Consider the following 17,576-nt stretch of genomic DNA (forward strand, 5'->3'; position numbering starts at 1 on the left):
ATACCACATTTAAAGCAGTCTGCTTCATCAGACAGAAGAACAAGGAGGTGTTCCCAGTACCAAGACTTCAAGTTTAAGTTTGATAATCTCAAGGTTTAACATGTGAGGTATTTTCTTTTTAACTCACAAGTTGAAAAGAAAATACTCCTTGAATGATGACATGACATGACTGCATAGTTGTGTTTTGTCTGATTCATTCTCTCCTCTAATCAGCATAGCTTTCATTGTCAAGACTTCCTTTCGCAGCAATGGAACTGACTGCTCTGTTTCATGCTCTTCCTTTTCCAGCATTATGTCTTCATCTTGTTAGTTCCACATCTTTTGCCTTCATCCCTTTTCCGGTCTTTTAAATCTCGTACTGTAATGGTGCCTACTAAAGCATCCGCAGTATGTGCATCGCCATGGTGTGCAGTTGTTCCCTCACTTTCAGCCTCAGTGGCATCCATTGGCAATTATGTTCTGGCTGGAGGTTGTGAGCTTCTTCTGTTTCTTTCAAAAGCTGCAGCAGTTAAATGAGGAACTTTTGAAAATGATTCTGCCTCACTTGCAAAGACCACTGGCTGCCTGTTCGCCATCCCCATCCCCTCCCCACACAGAGGTAAATACCCAGTTGGATATTCACGAGTGAATGCTCTGCTCATACATCCCTTCTCATTTAGCAAATCGTGTGAAACCCAAAGAAACGGTTGAACATCAAACAAATGACTGTAAATCTTGAGTTAAAGACCACAATGCAATCTGCCGGTGTGAAAACTGTGCGCTTTCACTGATATAAAGCGTTTCGTGCTTTGCAAATAATAAAGTGAGTGATGTAGAAAATATTATTTCCAAATTCACTTCCAACCTTTGTCTTTTGTGCCGCCTTTGCATCAACCGTTAATTATATTAAATGCAGGTTCAGTGGCGTGTCATAGTCTTTCAGTCTGGTAGTACAAATGACATGGCCATGTTTCATGCAGTGCTGCTGCCTCACTGTCTGCCTTTTGAACATTTGTTTTTTGCTGTTTTATCAAAGTTCATTGAATTTGAGAAGGAAGCTGACAGCTTTCCTAAAATTAACATCTTATAAGCATCCATGAAAACGAACGTGTAAACGTTAGCAAGTTTCAAGGTTGATTTTAATTCTTTGCTTGAGGGCAGATGTTAAATGTTCCCTGTAAAACAAGTCAAAGTTATATCTACCTCCGTTGTATCCTGGAGGCCTTCAGACCTTTACACACCGGGGACATGATAGATAAAAGCCTTTGTTTTGCATCAAAACTTTACAGACAGGCAGCGATGCGAGTTTGCGACAGTTGCAGCAATTTTTCAACAAAAGGTTTTGAATAGATTTGTGCAGGCAGAGGACCAACTACCGATACTATTGACCCAAAGCAACATCTGGCAGTCTGTCTGAGGTAAATTGTTGAATAACTTCAACTACTGTAAGCAATATAAGTTCCTTCAAGCAAAATGCACTGGGTGAATTTGAGATCCCTCTGGTAAACAATTACAGTGTACTGTAAATGTCTAGGGCTTTTATTGTGAAAGGTAAGAAGAAGAGGAGTGGATCTGGCCTGTACTGCCTTTGTCAGAATAATACGGTTTGCCACTTTGGTTTGGACTACGGAGCCTCCCTGTTCTTATTCAATATAGTGTACGCAGAAGGTGATTGGTTGATGCCATTATCCACTGTGTGAAAGTTCAGAAAAATCCACCTCTCTGCGGAAAACAATCTTTGCTTTTTCATCTCCTAATAGTCCTGGTTTGTGTGAAAGTACTCGGAACAAAAACAACAATTCCAAAAAATATTCTGACGTGCAAATTAAATGCAAGATATGTTAAAGCTTTAACAAATTCCTTGAATGCATTTCCTTCATCAAGATATATGCAAACCTGATGTTTTAGGTATTTCTCATCTTACATTGTTTGTATCCATGTTTGCTTTGCATGTCTTTTCCTTCCTGCCTATATGCTGGTGCCTTGCTGTGTTGCTTGGTGCACCTACATATCAGTGAAATAGCATGAAATCATTCGCAGGACTGTGTCGCATGTCAATCAAGTGTGCATTCTCGTGTATGTGCAGGAGACAAACCAAACAGGGAACCAGACACAACAACTGCTCCATACTGCTTCTACAGCTCACAACTCCACAGTATACCTTTTAAAAACCACCGTTAAAAGAAATATATTGGCATTTGTTGTAGAAAGCTAAAGAATTCTTGTGGTTAATTCAATATCACAGAATGAAAGTGCAACAAACAGCATGTATTTGACATAACATGAACACCAATAGCAAAGCAGAGATAAAGAGGAAGACAAGAGTAACGTTGGATATGCTGTTGGTCAGGTATGGAATAAATTCAGCAAAGGAGAGTAGGAAATATAAAAAACAATAAAGAAAGAGGGGCAGAGGGATCAAACAACCACATACTTTTTGTCTGTTCTCCCCAGTCTGATCTGTCAGTCACCGCTTCAATTGTATTGTGAAGGAGCAGCAAGTACTGAGTTCTCTGATGTGATTTTTACTTGTTTACAGAAGTGAGGAAATGTTGTATAACACATTTTGAAACGGATCACAGGTTGAGAAGTCAAAAAATCAAATCTCTGACAATACGAGATTTATAGGGATAACAAAAACCTCCTAATAATAAATAATGACCTAATATGTCTACACCTCTAGTTCAACAGTTGGGTCTTCTCGGCATTCATAACATACACCTGTAACAAATCATTGTTAGATTTAACTAAACTACTTTCTTTCTACTACTCTCATTAACAACAGAAAGGGACACGATATCCATACAGCTGAAGTCTAAATGGGAATACTGTACATCATGTCAGACAAACTTAAAAGGCAAAACACATTACTATTGTAGACATTTCGCTTTCTTCTGACTTAAATACAGAGCAACCAAACCTAAGGTTTAAGCAATACTCATATAATATATGCCCCTTACAATATTCATCTAATAGTATTATTACTGCATATAGATTAGTATAAGATTGTGCTGATCACCACAAACACACTGATTTCAAAAAAGACTGTTTTAGACTGCATGCCCTCTCAGTTGCATTGGCTATAGGTCACATCCTGTATCCCATAATAAACACAACAAGGTCAGACATTCAGGTCCGCCTGCAGGTGTAACCTTGAGAGGCTCTGCAGCTCAAATGGATTCCCAGGGTAGAGACACAGAATGAGAACCTTTGATCAACATTTTCTTAAAGTTACGTTAATATTGGACTAGTTTACAATCTGCCTGAGAATTGTATGGAATCGTTCCTTTGCTTTTCTTCCACGTATACAGGAAACACACCTTCAGGATTCTTTTTATTTTTCATAGAAGGAATGTTTTTTTGTGAAGTCCCAGAAGCCATTGTATGGAGTGTTGATTTTTTAAGCAGCTGATCTGGGGAAAAAAGGGAAAGAGTGAAGGGGCTGGGTCATTGGGAGGACCAGAGGACCGTCTCCAGCAGAAGGATTTATATTGAAGGGGCGTGTGGTTTGGGGTTATCATTATGCGCGACGCAATTTGAAAAAGCAGAAAATGAAATGAGAACCGTATTCATATTCAAATTGAGGCAAGTCCGCATGTGCCTGCACGGTTTTCAATTATGGGGGATCTGTATATTTATTTCTGCTGCAAAGGAAACTGGACAAGCCGCTCAATGCTTTTCTAAGGCTGAGCATCACAAGTGTCTTGTGTGCTATTTAGCTGCCAATCTGAGGCATGTCTTTGTGTTGTTGGGCCGTCAGAAGAAGAATACCCGAGGGCCGCGGGACCGCATAGGTTATCAATTGAAGACACCAGAGATATTACTGTTATCCATGAGACGCTCAGTTACAATATAGCTTCCCACCACCTGGTGGCGGTAATGCGTCAGTCAGTTGTTTAACAAGCTGCAATAAGCAGAAGAAGACACTCAGCTAGCCGCTAGCCTGTAGCGAAAGTTATGGATAAGTTATTAAAAATAAAATATGAAGACGACAGTGGTGCCATACCCCCCCCCCCCAAAAGTCTAAATGTGTGCGCAAGTACAACCCTGACTTTCTTAAGTACGGCTTTGTGAACGGAGGCAACGAGGCAGAGCCGAGGGCTCAGTGTGTGGAATGTGAGCTAATGCTATCAAACGAAGCACTGGAGCCTTCAAAAATAAAGCGACACCAAGCGACGAAACATCCCACGCTCGTGGGAAAGTCTGTTGGGCTTCTTGTTGTGTATGCAGGTTTACATACACATGATAATAAATGTCTTTGTGATCATCACATTGTATCATCTCATTTATTTAACAAGGGTTTTGCCTGTTCAACACAGGCATCCTCGATCCCCTTCCGTTCCTACGGCTTGTTTGCGCAAATACGTCACAAAACATGTCCGTGTTTGGTATCCCAGCATGCCCAAAATCCTCATCTTTGCAAAGAAAACATGGATTTTCTTTCATTTCTTATGGTTTCTCCACAAAAGGAGCCCACACACACACTGTCCAAAGTCGCCATAACCGCTGCAAGTCGTATCTTGCAGCATTTCGACGGAAAAAGACACATTACATACCCGACAACGTGCTAGCGGATGTTACCATGGAGCTACTGCCTTCAGAAAACGCTAGTACTTATAGTACAAACCTTATGCTCCTCTTACATAACCGTCAACCAACGTTTGCGTAACTGAGCTATTCTCATTCTCGATCGTGCGCTCGGTCGCAGCCATTAAGCACAGCAAGTCCGCTACTCACACACCATGTCTTCCACCATATATACATAGTTTTTGCAATTTGCAAAGGCTAATAATAAAAGGAAAATAATATAATATCAAAATATAAAGGGAGAAACACCTTTAGTGTGTCAGAATATCATGTAGTTACCATGTGTCCATTTGGGTCTCCAAATGTCCTTTTAGAGCTCCGCCTGGATCTCTTCATGGAAGAAACACTGTAGAATGGTCATACTTTGTCCAATCTTCTTCAAATTTGAGGCAGTTGTTCACTGATAGTGTAGTTACAGCCCTATACTGTCCTTTACCTGTACAGATACAGCCACCGGCAGTTATTTATACTGAAAGATACTTTTTTATTTTATGCGGACAAAAATCTTAAATTTTGACTGACTCCAAAGGCCCACTGCTCTGTTTCTGTATGACCTACAGGTTGTCTGACACTTTTGATGCATATAGTCAGAGTGGGCCCCGGGACACTTTGTACTTGAAAAGTTGGGCCCCGAGGTCAAAAAGATTAAGAACCCCTGGTCTACTGCATACAGTTTATACAACAGATTGTTTATTATTCTATCCAATGACTATTTCTTCTCCATCATGAGCAGCAAAGGAGAAAAATTTGAACCCATGCATCAGTAGGAGAACATAATGAAAAGAGATCATGCGACCAAGAGACAAATCTGTCTGATGGAGAAAGATGCAGAATTGGAAATGATTTCATCTGTTCCCATCTCCGTTCCTTCTGTCACTGCCAGACCACCAGGAAAAACTTTAGTACTCCAGACTGCCAGTCCGCCCCAGGGCGTGCTAGTAAAAGCTCTGAGCCCTGACTCCTCCAACTCTCAAGCTCGATCTCTCTCCTAACTTCTGTTCTTTTCTGTGTACACAGTTATGCTCACAAATGTTGAACAAACTAAGATAGATCATTACTAAAACATAGCATAGCATTTTTTAGTACAGATATGGGGTTAGTCTCGACTGCAGTTACACATTTTTATAGGGTTTGGGTTTCAATCCATCAGTAAGTGTGTGTGTTCAGTCCTATGGTCTTAGTAACTACCAGTGACTTTAAAACTAGTAATTCACTCGAGCAGGAACGTCTCAGTTTAAGTAACGTTAAACCAGTCGCTAGAAAACATCTGTAGCACAGACAAATCTAATCAAAAGAAAATGAATTAAAATGTTGCGTACGATGCACTACACACTCAACATGTGTACTATCTTTCAGCATACTTTTGCGTGACTAAACAGTAGTATGTAGGAAAAGACACACGGAACTGTAACTACTACGTCACTTCCTGAGAAGTTACTTGTCTGTTGGGGACACGTGCCAACCTCATATAACCAAACGACGACTTGTGAGCTGAACTAATTAAAAAATAAGTATTACGCCTTACAAAGTGGAATCTTATACTTACACTTACATTGAAGTGTTACTGGCGTTATATTTGTCCACCATTGTACGTTATAAACGTTGTCCATGCCGCATTTAATTATGGGCTATTAAAGCTTGCGTATTGTCCCGTGTTTGCGCACTGTAATATTTGAACAGAAATAATATGCAGTTTGTGTACTTTTGTTTTCAGACTAAGGTTTAGGACATACTAACAAATCTAACATACTGTTTTAGCGTACTAGTGCATTGATGCACAGGTGCAATCGAGTCGATTTGTGACCACACCCAACACCGACACTACACCCAGCAGTGATGCTACACCCAACACCGACGCTACACCCAACACTGACGCTACACCCAACACCGACGCTACACCCAACACCGACGCTACACCCAGCAGTGATGCTACACCCAACACTGACGCTACACCCAACACTGACGCTACACCCAACACCGGCGCTACACCCAACACCGGCGCTACACCCAACACCGACGCTACACCCAACACCGACGCTACACCCAACACCGGCGCTACACCCAACACCGACGCTACACCCAACACCGGCGCTACACCCAACACCGGCGCTACACCCAACACGACGCTACACCCAGCAGTGACGCTACACCCAACACCGACGCTACACCCAACACCGGCGCTACACCCAACACCGACGCTACACCCAGCAGTGACGCTACACCCAACACCGACGCTACACCCAACACCGACGCTACACCCAACACCGACGCTACACCCAACACCGACGCTACACCCAACACCGACGCTACACCCAACACCGGCGCTACACCCAACACCGACGCTACACCCAACACCGACGCTACACCCAGCAGTAACGCTACACCCAACACCGGCGCTACACCCAACACCGACGCTACACCCAACACCGACGCTACACCCAGCAGTGACGCTGCACCCAGCAGTGACGCTGCACCCAGCAGTGACGCTACACCCAACACCGATGCTACACCCAACACCGATGCTACACCCAACACCGATGCTACACCCAGCAGTGACGCTACACCCAACACCGACGCTACACCCAACACCGACGCTACACCCAACACCGACGCTACACCCAACACCGACGCTACACCCAACACCGGCGCTACACCCAACACGACGCTACACCCAGCAGTGACGCTACACCCAGCAGTGACGCTACACCCAACACCGGCGCTACACCCAACACCGACGCTACACCCAACGCCGACGCTACACCCAACGCCGACGCTACACCCAACACCGACGCTACACCCAACACCGACGCTACACCCAACACCGACGCTACACCCAACGCCGACGCTACACCCGGCAGTGACGCTACACCCGGCAGTGATGGCAATGGAACCGGCTTAAAACTTTAAACCAACGATAGGGCAGTAAAACAAACTTCAAACAGCAACGGAACGTGTATCGGATCAGATATTAATAACGTATTACCTCTTTTTCTCCTCATTCTAAATGGGTTGCTTAAGTGGCTGTTCTGTCAGTTAGTTCAGTTACCCGGGGTTGTTTGGTGTTAATATTTTGTAACGAATACATTTTACATAATAACAAATATGTCTGGTGCACTTTTCATTACGTGTTAATCTCCACTTAGTGAACACTTCCATCCACAGCTGATGCAACCAGTTCCTGACATCTAGAGACCTCTGTTGCTAGTAATCTGACAAGCATTTCACCCACGGGCTCTGAAAGTGTAAGACAAACACAGAAGTATATCAATGTTTGATGCCTTTCTGTCCCCCAGTACCACATACAGTTGTGCTGCGGCAGCTACACTGAATGTGAAAGCCCTCGTCACTACGTGCCTGCATGTCTGATAGCACAATTGGAGATGTACAGTGTCATGGCAACACCTCTGGCTACGTGTGCCTGCTGTGTGTAACATAATTTCCCCTGGTCACTGTGGATATTCAGACACATTGCAGTATTGTGAGTGGTCTTCATCTTCATAAGACACAGGGGCATCAGTCTGTGTCACCGCTGGAGAGCGATTGAGAGGGTCTACTCCAGCTTCTGCTGGGTAATTAGTAAAGTACTTTTCTCTCCAACCCTTTTCTCCTCAGCTACCCCCATATAGCAAAGGAAAGGACAAAGAAGCCATCATTTAAATGTTAATTGCATCGTTACATCCCTGTGATTTCTAATTACCTTTACTTTTCCAAACCTGCAGTAAACAGTGGTTAATGAATGGGGATTATCAAGTGATCCATGATAGCAATAACTATCCTCCCAAACCTCGGGTAGTATACATTTTCACTTACGTCTCTCTCTTTTTTATTTAAATGTTTTTTATCTTAGAGATGCTGTGGCATGTTGACATTATTGCCAATACTCCTTTGTATTGATATTGTTATCACATTTAATATCTTGTAAAAAAACAACTCAAGTCAACAATATTTTACGTCGTCATATCTTTTGCACATTCACTCTATGTTCTCTGTAATATTGTGACATTTTAATATTATATAGTTGGAGGCTTCAAATAAGCCCAGTTGGCTTTTTGCCTCTTCCTGCAATGTGATATTATTTATCTCTGTTGTTTGTTTATTTTTTTAAATTGTGCATAATAAAAATGAAAACTCTAAACCAAAGTGTGGAAGTGGGGAGGTAGCCAGTTTGTAGTCCTTAAAATAAATGGGATCATTCCTTTACGTTCCTTTTACTTTTGCTATTACTTTTCGCAGTCGCTACAGCTCCACTGGGTCTTATGGCCACAGCCAAGAATAACCTGCCATGTCATCCACTATCTCTGCATTCCTTTTCTGTGGCGCCTACAGTATATGGGCATCACCAGAATGCAAGAACTCAACATCAACATCTGCATGTAGTGTGAGCTGTGCAGCTGGAGCCAGGGGACATAAACTCTACATCCCCCTCCACTCCAAGATCATGCAATCCCCTCAAATGCTACTCATTATGGTGTAGACAGTCACAGCCGGGAGTTAATACCAGCACAGAGAAAGTTCTTATGGGGTGATGTCACGCAACTGTGTAATATAAAGGTCTTAGTTTATGAAAGGACAGCAACTTTATCAATGTTATAGTAGCTAATGTGTGAAGGGCACTCTGTGTTTTTTGCAGGTGGGTTTGAGCTAGTGGAGAAAGAGATCTGTCACACCTGACGATGAGTTCTACAGAAAATGAAATATATTGCATGATTTCATTTTTTTTCCTTTTCTGGTCTTGCTGCGATGGTCGAAGGCAGCTGGCAGCTATGGCACTGTCAGTACTTTCACTTGCTGACATGTTGGCCCCTGCTAAACTGTGAAGGCCTCTGTCACAGGTATTTAGAGATTGGTTCTGAGAGCGAGTGTGGATTTTCTGGAACAAAATCGTATGGATAACACAGACTCACTAAACCTGGGCCGGAGGTCGGTTATTCGCCTCCTCTCCTCGAGAATTTCAGAAGACTGATTGATGTGCAGTTGTTGTCCTTGTGCTTCGTTGCTTTTTGTCTTGTTTGCTTTCGTTAGAAGGAAAACATAAGCACTTCAACCCATTTGCAACAATGGCTCTTTCTTAGGGACATACACCTTGGAGATTGGTACCAGTGACTCAGTGAATAGCTGTTATACCTTTTGTCTTCTGTGAGGCACTTATTAATTACCTGGTAGAAGGTTATTTTTACCGTAAGAACTTTTATAAAGTAGAAACAAAACAGCACTGGCTGCATAGAGTAAAGAAAAACACAAAGATATGTAAATAATTATGTCCTTTGAAAAATCGAAGGTACTTAATAATAGTACTAGCTGTATTCTCAGAGAGATTCAAGTACATTTCTATGAAGCTCTTCTTGCTCGAATAAAATATGATTCAAATGATACACAGTGTCTGAATGTAATAAGAAATCAAATTTCATTGCAATTGTTTCATGCTATAAGAGTACACGTTTCATTTAAATGAGTTCCACACATTGACAGACAGTTTGTCAGTTTGGCTAGTTTCTATTTTTATTTTGTGAAATGCGCTGTTTTCTGTAACTTCGTCATGCGTTATTATCTCGTAACTGGACTTCCTGTTGTGGTGGAACACACAGACTTCCAGCAACATTGATTCCACCTGTCTTCTGAACACATCAAACAAGGATTAGTGTGTGTGTGTGTGTGTGTGTGCCGGGGGGGGGGGGGCTTTGCTGACAACTCGCAGTATTTGTCCTCTTTTGAACCACTGGACACATGCTGGCATACCGTGTTTTTTTTTGCATTGACCTGTTGATTACGTCAGTGTGTATGGGGGTAATGCCCCATGAATCTCAGCCATTACAGAGAACCCCCTAGGGAGCCATAGATGGCTCTTTGCCACTGGTGGTGCAGTAGTGCAGGGGTACAGTGACAGACATTTAAATGACAGCACAGAGATGCAACAGGTTAGTAAGTTATGGTATGATCACTGGTTGAAAGACAGCTTCTTGAAGTGAGTTCACTGGATAATTACTGAGAGGCTCAGACCCAGTGTGATTAGGAAATTAGAATTAGAATTGTCTGGCTACTTGAACTTGCACTAAAAGCTTCATTTGACATGCAGTTTTCTCACTGGCCTTAATGGCTTTAACTCCAGAGGAACTCTGGGGGGGGGGGGGGGCTGAGAGCAGTTTGTTATTGAAAAGACACAAAAAGAAAACAGGGATGAAAATGTAATGCTTCATTTAATAAAACAAAAATGTCTCTCTGAGTAGATATGTATGGCATAAAACCTGAGATAAATAGTCAATACGTCACATTTTAAACACAATGATTATTTGTTTGTCTAGTGTTATTGAGATGAACATCTCAAAACAAAAATGATATTATTCCCATGCCATCACCCAATACGCTGAATATTGGAGGCTGTCTAGTATTTAGTGTTTCGTGCCAAACACTGTTTTTCGACCCAAACCCCCCCCCCCCCCCCCCCCAACCCAAAGCTTCTGTGCATCCACACTTACCGTCCACAGCCAGAGAGACTGGGCACCGTTCCAGCTGCCATTACCTGGGCAGGCGGGGAGCCTTGTTGGCCTTATTATGCGACTGTACTGTTTGATTTATGACTCTGTCTATGCGCATCTGCTACATTAATAAACATTCGGGCACACACTCATAATTTAACCTACACAGTTTTGAATGCCAGCTGTATTACACCTTCAGTATCATAAGAAGCCCTGCTGAGGATCACACCGATTTACTGATCGCCTCTTCATGCTCTGCTCATCACATGGCACAGAGATTCATCTGTTCAGACGGGTAACCTTCAGTCAGAAAGCAGCTTTTGTCTTGCTGTTTTTATCATAGAGCCTTGATAACGAATCCGAGATGCAGACAATGGATGGAGTCACTTTCTTGATTCTGTTTCCAGACATGCCAGGGCAGATATGTCTGAGCCAGGCAAAAGGGAAGAAAAAATAAATATTGCCCTTCCATTGAAACTGCTGTGAATTGGGTCTTCATTTTGTCTGTGATCACTGTTTAACTTTTTGAGCAAATGTATCGAGGCAAATGACTCATTAATCAAGACATCCTGACCACTGGGATTTGTCTCACTTCTAAATGTGTGTGTGTGTGTGTGTGAAGGCAAATCATGTACTATGGAAAACTATTCTGTGTGTGTTGCGCGGCTGCTTTTGGATCTGTCGCGCTTTGTCCCCTCTCTTTCACCTCATTCCCAAATAAACACCGCTCAAAATATTCATCGACTGTAATTTCTCAAACACGCCGGAGACATCTGGAGAATAGAGTTGGATTGTTGACTGAATATGTCCCCGTTTGCAGTTGGGATGGTTTTGGTCTTTGTTCAAAGAGCAGTTCTAATTAGCACGTGTACAGTAATTCCAGTCTTGTTCATGCTTCAACTTAGCTTCAGCAAGCATGTGGCTGTGCACATGTTTTAGGGGTGAGAGGTTTAGGCTTTAAATTGGGCTCACTATTCTAGGAAGTGTGCACTTTTAGTTTGATTTCCTGCTTGTTACACTACTTAACCAATTCATGCATCTTTTCCTTTCTCTGCTGTTTGCTTTACTCATCATTTGAGAATGCTTAAGTGTGATATTTGTGTGGTGTTTTTACCATCCAAAGGACATGCTACTGTGCATTCCAGAGCAATGTTTGTTTACTACGCAACATGTAGCTGCAACAGAAAGGACAATACCACTCAACTTAATAATTCATATATAGTCCTTCAATGGCCCAGGGAAGACAAGTGCAGACCAATACATTTCCTTTGAGCTGCTGTACAGTATACTAATAAACATCTTGGAAGTTACTACATTCGTATTATCTGGGCTGTGTTACTGATATTAGTGCTCTTCCTTTGTTGGTTAAATGAACTGCATATGTGTCTTCATTGCCAAAGCTGTGATTTGAGCTTCTTTCAACAATACAATGTCATTTGGTTATCCCTACCAGTTGATATTACCGATCAGCATTGGGCTAATGCTGTTATCAAACAATTACCATCTCGGATGGTATGTGTGGCTGTAGTTTTCTAATTAGCTGCAGTATTGACTAGTGTTGACTTGGAGATTCATGCTCTGCATTGATCTAGTTTCTAATCATATTACATGTCACCATGTATTTATACACTGAAATCACTAATGCTGTTGCTCTTTTCCTTTGCGTGTGATGACAATAAGTGTCCTCCAGGCAATTGGCATGGTTAGAGCAGTAGTTTTAGGTGTAAATGGTGCATGGTGTGTTTTTTAGCACTCCAGTATAATACACTGATTGTAGCCAATTCATGGTTCAGTTGGCTCCAATCTTTGCACAATAATGTTTGATTGGATGTAATTAAGATTGCGTGGTACAAATCACTCTGAAGCTGTTTTTGGTCTGATTACCTTTTCAGTAATTGAAACCAAACATTTATTTTTGCCCATTTGGAGTGAGAATGACCATGTTTTTCTCCAGGAAATATCAGTTCAACATGGATTTATGCTTTTGTCTTTTCTCACATTGTGTGTGTTGACCCATGAAGCTTACGGAAAGTACTTTTCACCCTTCATATGCTATGCATCTTTTCAAAAGAATGTCCTTTCCTTATTCAGCACAGTTAGTAGACGTTGCCCTGTAAGGACCACATGTATTGAGGTCTATTTTCTCAGATGTCCGACTGTTTTTATGTATAAAAGATTCAGCGCTACCCAGTTTAGCTTACTGTAAAATCTAAACCCATGATAAAAGCTCACCCTTGAAATATGTAGTGTGCTTCAGGAGGTATACAAGGTAAATAAATGGCTCGATGTATGAATAAATATATTTGTCGGAATAAAACTTTAAAAACTAAAACACATAAACAAATCCTACTGGTGAGAAGACGTTTTTTCTTTAACAACAATTTCTTCCACGTGTTGATGGTGCAACCAAACAAGTGATCGGCTGTTTGCATGTCACTTGTAGCCTGTTCCATTGTCAAGGTATATGATAGGCTGCAAAGAAGCACACGGTGAAGCAACAGTGTTTCTCTGTCTCTGAAATGCTTTGCCACTATTGTAGCTAGCCAGAGCCTTGAATCTTAAAAGTGCATAGAAAACGATCGTGATGATGTTTCAAATAAATAACTAGTACAAGTACATGCTACTGGATGACGTGCATGCATATGCCCATGCTCGTATTGGTAAGAAGGGCTTATAGGACAGAGAAGGGAGAACTGCAGTATTGGGGCTGTATTTTCAAATTCTGCAGTTAATTATTTATTTTTCCATAAGATTGCCTACCCAGGGGTACCACTTGAATTACAATATGCTCCAATTGTATTATATCCCAAGCGAGGACGGAGGGAGCTGTATGCTGTACTGACGGCACAGCCCCTTCAGGCAAATACGGAATTTGTGGTGTTGGGCTTGATGAACAAAATAGATTTGCCTGAAAGGCTCTATCCAGCACAAACCTAGAATGGCTCACACTGATGGGATGGCATGAGGATATTACTGTGTATGCCAATATGAAATGCTGTTAGTCACACCATCACAGTTGTAAATAAACTCGCATGCACCCACTCGTTTGTGGATTTATTTTTTTCTATTTATAATTGATTGATTTAAGGTGATTGAACTAATCCGCTGTTATTTAACACACCCACACAATCAGCCTTTTTTGCTGTTTCAGATTGCTTCTATTGACTGAGTCAGGCGCTCGTCATTAAGGTCAATCAATCAGACACTAATGCCCCTCCCGGGCCAGTGTGGGCAGAGCTTTGTCAAACTGCATAATGGTCACAACCATTGAACCCTGGATTGGGGCTACCAAAGGCAATACAGTGCGATGTTCAAGACTACTTGAACCCTCCTTGAAGACAAAATCATCAAATATTGGAAAGTCCTGGAAGGCGCATTTGACAAACGATGATATGACATGTGCTCTGTCTTATTGCTTAATGCCCCAAAGTGGGGTCAAACTAATAGCCTCACCCTTTGTGGGCGAGGTTATTTGTTGCCTAAGGTTGCCTCTGGCACTGATATACTGTCAAAATCAACTTTCACATTGCATTACAGGCTTAAAGCATGACCCTAGAATTGAGGAGAAGACTTAACTATTTCCTTAGCCTGCAGGTAAGATCTGTCTAACTACTCCGTGCAAATAAATCATAAAACTACAGTACAATCTGTTAGGATGGTTGTTTTTATTTGATCACTCCTGTTTTGTTGGACGACATTTCAGATAACTGCACATGACATGAAGAAAAAGCAAAGAATACATTGGACCTAGCTCTATAAAACGACTTGTTTCTTCAAGGAATGGAATGAATTGTCATAAGATGCTGCATTGATGCTGTCAGCCAATATGCTGTGCAGAATAACCGTTAAACACTACACCAAATGCCCATTCGTCAGTCACTCTGCTCAGAAGGTGACTGTGCTTTGTGAACTTTCAGAGGTCTACAAAGGAAAAAGTCACTGTGATTTGCTGTAGTTTATTTAAACAGGTTGTCAAATACATTTGTTGTTTTAGGAATCTTTGAGGCTTTGATTGTGACATCAGTCACTTTGTGCACTTGTCAGACATAGTTTTTGCAAATACTGCCTTTAAAGCAAGCAACAAACAACAAAGTCATTGATAATGTGGTTCAAACACAACAAAATTCCCCAAAATGTGAAGCTCAGTGAGGGAACTGGCACTCACAGTCATTTTTGTGGGTTTCTTGGAGGATGACCTCAGCCATTGCCAATTACTTTGAAAACCGGTCAGCCTTTGTCAACCTGGCATTTGCAATTATTTCTACCCGATGCCTGACTCCCAGTGATAATTACAATCTGACAACCTGCGTGGAATAACAACTGAATAGATTAAAGAATGTTTTCCCCTCAGGTTCTGTCCTTCTTTGCATCTTCCAATGTTAAGATCCACAATCTATTGAGCCGTGTTGTGATGCTTTTTCCCTCTTGAAGCTTTCATTTCCGATCAGTAGATGTTAACCATAGAATAACCATAATACAACAAGGGTACAATAGGAACAGGGGATGGTTTATTAGTACTATTGTTAGTATTATGATTAATATTATTTATTACAAAGTGGATCAACTTAATGGAAAACTACCCAGTAGTGGACATTTTGTGCAACCTTTCTGTACTTTTGTTTTAGATTGTTATGTAATGCCTTCCACAAAAAATGTTCTTGAGTTTATGACATCCATATTTTAGAGTTAAGACTAACCATTTGATTATGAGATCATAAAACTTTACGAACCCCAAACAGTTTCACTGCATGTTTTGCTCCTGTCCCATTTGTGGCCTTTTTTTACACTGCAATGTTATGTCCTGCACCTCGCTGGATAGAGCAACATCACGGCTAGAAGTAGAGAGAATTCAAAAACGTTGTTTGAAGTACAACACAGTTATAATGCAATAAATTGTAAAAGAAAAAAAAATCACCAATTTTGTTAAAGACATTTGGGGCTACAAGTGCTGTATATATATATATATATATAGCACTTTTAGGTTTTGTTGATCCTCAGGACGCAAAGACTAAAGTTGAATTGCGATGAGCTAAATGTTCCCTTGTCAATTGATGGAAAGGGGATGTGATGAAATACTTTGCAGTAAATTGTGAGGCATATGTTGTTGTTTTTGCTTTGTGTCTCTACTCACTGATTCATCTTTCTGAATTGAACAAAATACCATTTGTCAACTTTAAAATGAATGGCTTTATTTCTGTACTGTTCACAGTATTATCAGGGAATCAAAAGCAGATAAACAAATATGTATTTAAAGTTAGAATCATATGTACAAAAGCATTGTTTCCTCTCGGTGAGATTGGAATCTGATGGCTGTTTAACTTTCTTAATGCACCCCTGGTTTTGTCTATCTTAGTCACGGTGGATGATTGTAGCACAGAATGTGGCTGAATCACTGCAACAATTTGCATACATCTTCATAAATCTGTAAACAGTCAATATGTGTCTCACCGAACAGCTCGAAGCTCTCTTGTAAGCAAAGGTCTAAGATGGTAATGGTGTCTTGGGTGTTTGTTGTTGTTGTTTTTTTGGGGGGGGGGGTTCATTTTGTTATCATTTTGTTCAAATCTGTATCAAAATCATGTATATTTTCCACGTACCATACCTGCCATTGAAAAACAAAACCTTATTTTAATCACATTGACCTACTTTTGGGATATGCTCTACACCTCTAATTAGCTTTAAACCATTTAACTCGTTCACTGGCTGGCTGGAAGGTTCCTGGCATGTTTTTATATTGTCAACTGATAATGCTGCTGCTAATTTGTTACCAGAAATTACTCCCTACAGGCAAATGCTTCTGTCTTGTCCCACTTGGATTCTGTCACAAAATGCACTGCAGCCACTTCACACACACCAATGGTGAACTCTGATTTACACCTTATCACAGTTTCTCAGTTCGGTCCTCGATTGGTAATGCCTTCTTCCAGACGGGCCTTTCTTTCTGTCCTGACCCTCTACGTGTCTTTTTACCCTCCAGAACAAGATCATCCTGGACCCTCTGACATTCAGCGAGGCTCGTTTCCGTCCCTCTCTGGAAGAGCGCTTGGAGAGCATCATAAGTGGTGCCGCGCTAATGGCTGACTCCTCATGCACACGTGACGACCGGCGTGAACGCATTGTGGCTGAGTGCAACGCCGTTCGACAGGCCCTGCAAGACCTGTTGAGCGAGTACATGAACAATGTAAGTGTCCTCTCTGATAATTTGATACTCACTAGCTAACTGCAACACTTGCTCATTTGCGCACCTCGGAACACACATACATCATGAAAGCAGACACTCATGCTGCTGATCTCCGTTGTCTTCTCTACTACATTTTTGGTGAAATGCAGAACCAAACACCTCGCTCAGTACACTTTCACCTGCCATCAAGTGTTACACCTAAAGCAAAAGCCTTCTGTTTAGGCTAGCTCAGCCACTCAATCCAACTTATGTCCTTTGTTTGACATATGTGGCATTATTTTTCTGAGCAGTGCAAATGCTGTTGTGCAAGCCGTGTTACTTGTCAGTTAGTTCTTTACCTCGAATTTCTCTTTGCC

The 17,576-nt window shown here is 41.5% G+C and overlaps 1 protein-coding gene across 1 annotated transcript in view; it reads left to right on the top strand.

Moving 5' to 3' along the window:
- The window catches only part of ctnna2 (catenin (cadherin-associated protein), alpha 2), a 270,824-nt gene that overhangs the window by 57,525 nt on the left and 195,723 nt on the right, over positions 1-17,576 (top strand). The window contains exon 7 of the mRNA XM_079279218.1: positions 17,017-17,220. Coding sequence (XP_079135344.1) covers positions 17,017-17,220 — 204 coding nt within the window. The remainder of the gene's footprint in view (positions 1-17,016; positions 17,221-17,576) is intronic.

This window comes from Melanostigma gelatinosum (assembly GCF_949748355.1).
Source record: "Melanostigma gelatinosum genome assembly, chromosome: 11".
NCBI classification, from domain to species: Eukaryota; Metazoa; Chordata; class Actinopteri; order Perciformes; family Zoarcidae; genus Melanostigma; species Melanostigma gelatinosum.